The sequence below is a fragment of the Alligator mississippiensis genome, chromosome 1 (genome assembly GCF_030867095.1).
Source record: "Alligator mississippiensis isolate rAllMis1 chromosome 1, rAllMis1, whole genome shotgun sequence".
NCBI classification, from domain to species: domain Eukaryota; kingdom Metazoa; phylum Chordata; order Crocodylia; family Alligatoridae; genus Alligator; species Alligator mississippiensis.
The window spans coordinates 28,938,137-28,947,096 of record NC_081824.1 but is presented as its reverse complement, the minus strand read 5'-3'; the positions used below and the strand labels follow the sequence as shown (position 1 = coordinate 28,947,096).

Sequence of the window (8,960 nt, the reverse complement as noted above, 5' to 3'; positions counted from 1 at the left end):
TAAGCTGAAAAACAGCAATCCTGAAAGCCTCTGCTCAGCTGTTACCTAGCCCAGAAGTTGCCAAAGCTCCACAGGGTTCTTGGTTGTAGCTGTGTTGGTCTAAGGACATAGGCAAGCAAGGTTTTTGGTGTGTATTCATTCTGGTATGCAGTTGTTGTTTGGTTTCTCCTACATATTTTACATCAGGGAATTTAGTGCACTGGATGAGATATATTACATTTCTGGAGGTGCAGGTGTAAGACCCTGGAATAGTGATGGTTCTGTTGCAGAGTGCAGTTATTGTGGGGGTGGTGGAGATGTGTTGGCAAGTTTTAAATTTTTTTTGTCCTGGTATGGTATGGATCTATTTGGTGTGGTTTGGGTCATAGGGAGTTTGCTTCTGGTGATGAGGTTAGTGAGGTTTGGTGCTTGTTTAAAGGCTAGGGTGGATGGTTCTGGGAAGATCTCTTTAAATATTGGGTCATCTTTTAGTATGGGCTGCAATTGTTTCAGGATTTTCTGTGTAGGTTCCAGGGAAGAATGTCCTAAATATGCCATAACTAATGGTGTGCGATTCATGGGTACTGCAGCAAATCTGAACGTAGTATCCGGGTCGCTCTTTCAGAAGTATGATCCATCTGTCTGGAGAAGTGTCCTTGTTAGGTAAAAGCCCTTTTGAGATTTGCAAGGTGATGATTCTGGGTGCTTTCCTCAGTGCAAATTCGGTGGTATCGGAGGGCTTGGTAGTATATTACAGCTTTATTGGTGTGTTTAGGGTGATTGCTGATTCTGTGACCATGCTAAGACAAAAAGTGTAAAACCTGCCAACACATGTCCACCACTCCTACAATAACTACACCCCACAATAGAACCATCACCATTCCTGGGTCTTACACCTGCACCTCCAAAATGTAACACATCTGCATCCAGTGCACTAAATTCCCTGATGGAAAATATGTAGAAGCCAAACAACAACTGCACAGCAGAATGAACGCACCAAACATCTATCAAAGATAAAAATACCCAATTACCTGTGGGTGCACACTTCTCAAGACAACCACTCTCACTCCAATCTCTCAGTTCTAATCCTCAAAAGGAATTTACAAAACACCTTTTGTAGACAAACCTACAAACTTCACTTCATAAATCTACTGGAGACAAAACATCATAGATTAAATATAGACACTGGATTATCCTCATGGTACATTCTAACCTTCCTGCCGCTGATAACCCCAAGTAACCTGTCTGCATTTTACTAGCTACATTCTATCACCAGTTCAGCACTCCCCCATCACCACCTGGCTCACACCTATTGTTTCCCATTCCCTCTGATCCTCACTGCCACGTATTTGCATTTTCACAGACCTGCATTTTGCATATTGGCTTCTATTCAGGAGAGTACACAAAACAACAGACTCTCCCTATGCCTGAAGAAGGGTGTTTGTGCCCAAAAATTTGCAAAGAACAATTTTTCCAGCTATTTAGTTGGTCTAATAAAAGATATCACATCTACCCAAAGAACCTTGTCTGCCAAAGCTCCATATGCACCTTACTTTTTGACTTAAACATTTCACCAGATGCCTGGAGTTTTTCCTCTGCACATGTCAAGAAGTGCTTCAAGTCTCATGAGGACTGAGCAGCTTACTAGTGCCTGTTTCATGCTTAGACACTACTGGGATATAGCCACCAAGAAACTTAGGGTGCCTATACATGAACATGAAGGCTGCTCTGACACCCTGGAATTCCAGTGCATCAGAGCAGACTTGATTAATGAAGTCTGCGGGAGTGTGGCAATTGCTGTGCTCCAGCAACCTCCTCTGTTTCATGTATCAATGTCCCTGCACTTAAAAATGGTGGTGGGAGCACTTTAACTAAAAGTAGTTGAATGAGCTATAGTTCAAGTGCCCCCACTGCCGTTTTTAAGTGCAGGGACGCTGATACAGGAGATGTGGTGATGCTTTAATTAGAGCAGCTCTTGGAGCCACTTTAATTAAAACACCACTACCCCTACCCCAGAGCATGTGTAAAAGTGCCCTGAGATTTCTACTACTTAAGTCCTTAGGGATTTTGTTTCTAATCCTTACCTGAGAGCCAAAAGAAACGGTTTTCACAAGTCTGCTTGTTTTTTGCCTGGATGAGGAAGAAGAATATTCATTCCCTGATCCACATGGGACAGTGTTTTAGGTGCCATGGTTAGCACACGGCTATCATCCACAATACTCTTCCTGGATCAAGGTTGGGGGAAAACCTCAAAACACTTTAAAACAACTGTGAAAATTTTTTCAATGTAACATGGTGTTAACAAAGCCCTTCAGAGCTATCTTCTTCTGAATTAATAAACAATTGTTACATGTTACATCTTACCACTTGTTCACAGGAAAGTGGCTGTGCAGAAAGATCAAGTTTGCAACAAAGGTAAGAATTAGTATTGCACAAACTCAGTGGGGTTTTGTAAGCATTCATGAAACTGACTGAAGCGGAACTGTCCAACTAGCAGCCCATGGGAATGCACTTTATTAGTTGTAGGGCTTGCACCTTTACTATTTAATAGCACATCTTTATACTGCTCACAAACTTTTTAGAAAGTCTTTGGGCAGAGACTACCCTGCCGTTCATCCTTTCTACTATCAGAAACAAAGAGTCTAGGAAATTAAGTACATGTTTTTGTCCCTTTTAAGTAGACCAAGGCAGGTCTTGTATCCAGGGTATAGAGCAACAAGGTTTGGGTAAAATAAGGAGTGGTTTAGGTCAAAGGTTCCCAAGCACCAGGCCATGGCCCGGTACTGGGCCACAGTGGGTTGGCTGCTGGGTCATGGCACAAGCCTCCTGCTCAGATCCTCGTCTGTCCACCCAGGCAAGTGGCTTCCAGGGTTAAAGTGGAGCTTCTGGGGTTAAAGCCTCGAGGTCGGGCAGCCCTGGGGAGGGAAAGAGCCAGCTCGGTGCACCCCACCCTGCTCCCACAAGGCCACAGTATAAAAAAAAGTTGGGAACCACTGGTTTAGGTAACTGTTTAGACTTTGTCAAGAATTCGGGGGAGTCCTTAGACAGACCTTGTCCACATGGAAACCTGAATTGGAGGGACAGCATCAGGGGGCATACCTCAAGATGGTAATAACAATCAAGAAGGTAACCAAGAAGATAAACAAAGCAGGGAACAGCTTGCCATTGGCTCAAACAATGGGCTTGGGGAATTACTACTTCAAACAAGAAAGGGGAAGAGATTGGAATAGGGCTTCCCATGTCTGTGATCTGGTTTGTGAACCTGGTTGTGTCCTCCTTCCCTGGAGACAAGTGTAGCTCGGAAGAGATATGGGACAGCCCAGGCCATTAAACTAGAGCCCTTGAGACCCAACTCAGTAGTTTATCTTTCAGTTGCAAGGAGCCCTGGTCAATAAGGCCACACAGGCATGGATGCACAAGGCTTCTGAAGTCAAGATACCATAAAACATGGCCCATGGGATGAGCATCTCACATACCAATGTGTATCCTGGGATGACAGGTTCCCTGTGGAAATCAGGAAGGGTGGACAGAGCACTCTGAACCCTGGCTGTCTTATCATCGACAAGGAGGTAGTGAAAATGAGTGGTTTATTTTTATGGACATTGCTAATGGCATCATTGCCAAGAGAAAATCTTCAGGAGTTCAATGTTATCAAAGAAGGCAGACAATAGCAGTTTCAGACTTCTACAGCATGTCTGGTGAAGCCATCTGGCAAGTGCTATTGATTGTTCTAAAGCTAGACAGTGTGGTGGGGTCATCATCTCCCCTTTCATTTGTGTTGGTGTCCTAAGCTGGTGGCTAGCTGTCTAAGTACAAAGACTGATTTTGCCAGAGGGCTAGAGGACTTTTTCTGGTGCCATATTTGCAAGCTCCTTAGCCTGATGCTTTTGGTGGTATGTTTTCCATATTGTGCGTCTGCAGCCTTGTTAAAAACTACTCCAGACCATGAAATTTCATTAGCAAATGAGCACAGGGCTGAAGATTTCTTTTTAAAAGAGTCTCTTATGGGTAACCTACCCCTAGAACTCCTCCTATCCTTTACCTCAGATTCTAGGGTTTATGGTCTAATTTTGATGCTGAAGATTGCTAACTAGAGCTCTCCGGAGGTCCCCTGGAAAAAAGACTCTCCTTGACCAAGGCTTCCCCATTAATTTGTCTAGGTGGTAAATCAGTAGATTTATCTCCTTTGCTTTTGCAGGCTTTGCAAGTGAAAGGCTTTTGCCAAGCTGAGAGATTCTCCCAAGCAGTAAAGGCCCTTAACAGCTATCTGGTTCCCCATCATTTCAAGGCAATACTTAAATCCAGGCAAATTCAACATCCATTCTTGCATTTTTGGTCCAAGGAATCTTCTCTTTTTCTTTTACAAGCAAGAGAAAAGAAAAAGAACTCTAATGGTCTAATCAACTAACATTTAAGGAAGTAAGAGTTTACTGTAGTCTGCTGGCTAACAGCAAAAAGCTCCATCTCAAGCTGAAGGGCAGTTAAGAGGAACAGGGGGTATAGCAGGCATGCTCTGCTAGGTCCTCAGTGCAAGGTAGAGTGGCAGGGCTCTTTGATCATACAAGTCTTGCTGACTAAAACTGTCTCTGAGCTTACAAGCCCAAAGAATGTCTGCATCAATAGTGGAACATACATACGGCAACTCAAAGAAGAACTGGGGAATGTCATAGTAATACTGGTTACTTGCAAAGACAAAACTAAATGCAATTTAAAGTATATATAACTATATATAATATATATACCTTCATAGGTAGAGGTGAACATAAGCATCAAAGCTGCTGCCAGCATCAAAGATTAAGTTTCATTATAAAAACACTAAACCCCAAATTAGAGACCCAATCATACAAAGCCAAAGGAAAAGTAATTTTTTAAAATTAAGCGTTTTCCTAGAAAATGTACTTCTGGAGATTCCCTTTAATAGGAAAACCAGTAGTCATTTCAATGGAGACACAGGAGTGGCTCTGGCCCTACGCAGCTCTTGGATCCCTGCTAATGTAGTAATGTACAGGCACCATCCACTCGATGCAGATTCCTGTGAGCTTTCCCATTACTGTCGAACTTCTTGTCTTCCGTGTATATGTATATATATATTTTTTTCCCAATTAATTACCAGCTTCCCAAGTTGAGGAACTGTTTTACCTTACTCAAGTAGTTTATTTAAAAATAGATATATATTTTTATATATATATATATATATATATATTTCTCCAGAATAGGATAGAACTTCCCACAATATAACAAAATCTCTTATATAAAATATTTACTCATTCAGTGAATGGAAACAGTTTTACTATATACATTTTTAAACTGTTTTATATGCAAATATGCATTACCTAAAAACATGCTGTACTTATGTAAATCAAAACAAGCATGGAAAGGATAAACAACTCTTGCTGTGTATAGGTCTAATTCTTTAACAGCAATGATCTACCCATTTTAGTATTGAATGTAAGAACGCACAAACAACACTAAATTAAGGGTGCATAAACAAAGCTGAGGACATATCAGGTACATTTCCCCATATTAGAAATAAAAAAATAACTATATATATTTCCATTACCTATGGGGTTCAAAGTCCACTTGTCATGATAGTGTTATACAAGTTATAGTTCTACCCTTCCAAACATCTCAACACTGTTTCTAAAAAAAGCTGAAGTGAAATGTCTTCCTTCATTGAAAAAGTAGATCCTATTTTAAATTACCACCCCCCACTATATATATATAATATATATATAAAAGAGAGACCAAGGAGGAAGCTACATAGTTCTTTTACTGTCAATATGTTTAACATAGCATACTGTAGTTGTATAAAACATGCATTTTCTGGGATAGTTATGAACACACCATGAATGAGCCCACATAAATTATATTTTTGTACAAGTCCAAGTAAAAAACAAAATCAGATGAAATGTCTCTGAGGCCCTCTTTCCCAGCTATAAGTTCTCAAAACACACTACTGAAATACTTTCTATCCCTACAGCTATGTGCTAGAGAACTGGATTCTTAAATTTAAAATACATCTACAGTATGTTCCAGCCTCCTTTAAAGTTTGTGACAGTCCTTGGGTATTGTATTGTGAAATGTAAAAATAGTCACAGATTTTTTTCCAGAAATAAAAACATATCTAGGAGTATGTAAAACAAGGCAAAATGAAGTTTCATAGCACTTAATTAAGGGTAATATAAAGTCAGTGACTAATATTGGGGTTTGTAAAAAGGGCTGGGTGGCCAGTTACATGTACACATGAAAGATATATTAGTTCCAGTACTATCAGTTAATGTTTCTGTAACCAATACATCCCCCCTCCCTCAGAACCATTCAATATACATTCAAATTGGCTGACATTGATATAATTATGTGTAAAAATAGTGCACTATTTTTTCTGCCACACAGCAAATTTGTGTCCTAAGAGCTGGTAAACGTTTTTCATTTTTTTAAATATAGAGAATGGGCAAAGAACTTAAAAATTAAATTAAGGCATTCAGATAGGTAAAACAGAACTGCCCATTATGAAATAACTGAAACCAGTATATACTTCAAACTTTTCATTATACTAGCTGCTTAACACCAGCATGCAGCTTTTGATAAACATGTATGGATGATATAAACTTCAACATTATGGCTTTGTACAAGTGCATAGTTGCAACTGCAGTAAGTAATGGTATCTGATTAATATGCATAAAAAAATAAAGTGGAAAGTTTTTTTAAAACCCTCTTGCAGTATTACAGTACAATATATATACACAGTATAATGGTCACTTCTTGAAGATGAAAGTCCATACCACTTGGTGGATCTTTCTCCCATTCTTGCAAACATGCCAATGACATCTGTCTACAAAAGGTGAATCTTCTCAGTTTAAATTTTCATTCTTTTCAATCCTGTATGAAATGTAGTGTGCATGTATGTGTCTTGACAAGAAAGCTTTTGTGGAAACAAAGTCTAATGGGTTACCTAAAAGTATCCTTATACTATTACCAACCGTTCCTCATTTGATCAGTCACCCCAAGGGATTACAGGAAAACCCTCAGACATTAGTAATTTATATTGCAGCAAAAATTGTAAACCTCTGATATATAGAGTACAGTCTCTCAGGAAAATATATATTTTAATAAATTTTGGGATATGTTTCAGTCTTATTTTAATGGGAAGAAAATTATCACCTTGAATTGTGACTGCATTCACAGAAGGCAGTTAGCTGAAAAAGAAGAAAAGAGAGTTTTGTTCAGGAAATGCAACACATTTCAATCTGCTGAAACTTGCTTAGAATTTTTATTTAAACTTTTATTTACTGCTTTTGCACACTTGAAAAATATGCTACTCGTCTGCAGTAGGCAGCACTCTATTAAAACTATTGCTTCCCTATGCATTACAATGTCAAATGTAGTCTAATTTAAGGACAGCCACATTATATCACTAACAGAATTACTCAGTAAATGAAGCACACAGCTGCAGAAAAGCTGACTATAGCTGTCATAGTCCTTTTTATAAAAGTAAATTACACCTAATAATTAATCAATATTTTAATTTATTATTTTCTGATGCCAATCTACTATATTCACTTGGTTAAAATTTGGTCTTGCAATGTAAAACAAGATACTGATTTTATGAGATTATTAAATGCATTTCCCAAGACAACATTTATACTTCAATAAGATGATATAACTATTCCAGTTAATAGTTTATTCTTAGGTTGAATATTCCAAGAAGCAATTCAAATACAAACATTACAGTTCATTAACAACTAACTCATTTCACTGAATTACAAATGAAATTGCTGTATATTTACTATAGCATTCAAGGGATTCAAATCACTACATTGCAAAGGCAATTTATTATGCTTTCTTCAGGTGCATTGTTAGAAACTCCAAAAACACAGCACTGCAAAGGAAAGCCAAGTCATAAATATGTATTTTCACAGTACTGGTAGGAAAAACAAAATATAGAGATTTGCGGATTTCATGTCTGCTAGCCATAAACAAATCATTTCATTTTAAAAGGGTATTTTTACTGAAAACTGATACATCTTCAACACTACAAATAAAACAATTTTGAGGAGTAAAAGTGATCTCATGAGCTTGTCAATTTTTATTTGTAAAGATTAACAGTGCTACCACTGCTTCAGTTTTCTCCCATACAAGTAGGGCTGGCAGACATGAATTTTGAAGAAAGAGTTATAATTAATGGCAAAGACTCATTTAGGCTTAAAAGTGGCTCCTTTGAAAATACATATTTTTCAAACTGACCAGAATCTCATTTTTTAATGTATGAAAATATTAAAATGAGATCTCCTGTTTTCTCAGCTTTAGGAATCAGAATCCAAACAGCATGCTTTTTTAAAAAAAGCAAACAATTCACTCCTCACTATTTCAATTTACCCCTTTTACTTCTTCAGAAATCAAAAATATTGTCATCATCATCATCAATATCATCAACATCATCAAATGACCAATCCCAGTCTTTAAATGCCAAATCAAGCAATCTGCAACAGGAGGTTTGATATTTAATATGGGCCACACTTTATAAAAATATTCCAAAGTGCAATGCTGTCATCATGAAAAAAATACTTTGCAAACATCAGTGATTCTCAACCATAGAAAAGCTGTCACTTAACTTGTGATAATCATTTATTCTATGAGCTATTCTACAGCAAGTTATTATTATAATCTGAAGAAAATAAAGTTGCCACTCATCTGGTGAGGCTAAGGTTCACCACTTCTTCCTTGTCACAATTCAATGCCCCAATTAAACTGGTAGTCAGAAACTTGATGGGCTGTGTGTGGAAGCTGGTCTGCTTACTTTTAAATTATTAAAAGCAACAGCAGCAATGAAAAACTTAGGGAAATATCAGGACATTCAATTGTTATAGAGCAAAATACTTAATGGCTTTACTGGACAACAACTGAACTCTTTTTCTTATCCAAATATACAGTGGAAAAATACAAATTCCTGATTGTGAACCTCTACATAAAACAGCCATGAG

At 38.0% G+C, this 8,960-nt stretch overlaps 1 protein-coding gene across 1 annotated transcript in view; it reads right to left on the bottom strand.

Moving 5' to 3' along the window:
* Positions 1-5,731: 5,731 nt before the first annotated feature.
* ROCK2 (Rho associated coiled-coil containing protein kinase 2) overlaps positions 5,732-8,960 on the bottom strand; it is a 165,975-nt gene continuing 162,746 nt past the window's right edge. Inside the window, exon 33 of the mRNA XM_059729599.1 lies at positions 5,732-7,175. Coding sequence (XP_059585582.1) covers positions 7,172-7,175 — 4 coding nt within the window. The 3' untranslated portion in view covers positions 5,732-7,171. The remainder of the gene's footprint in view (positions 7,176-8,960) is intronic.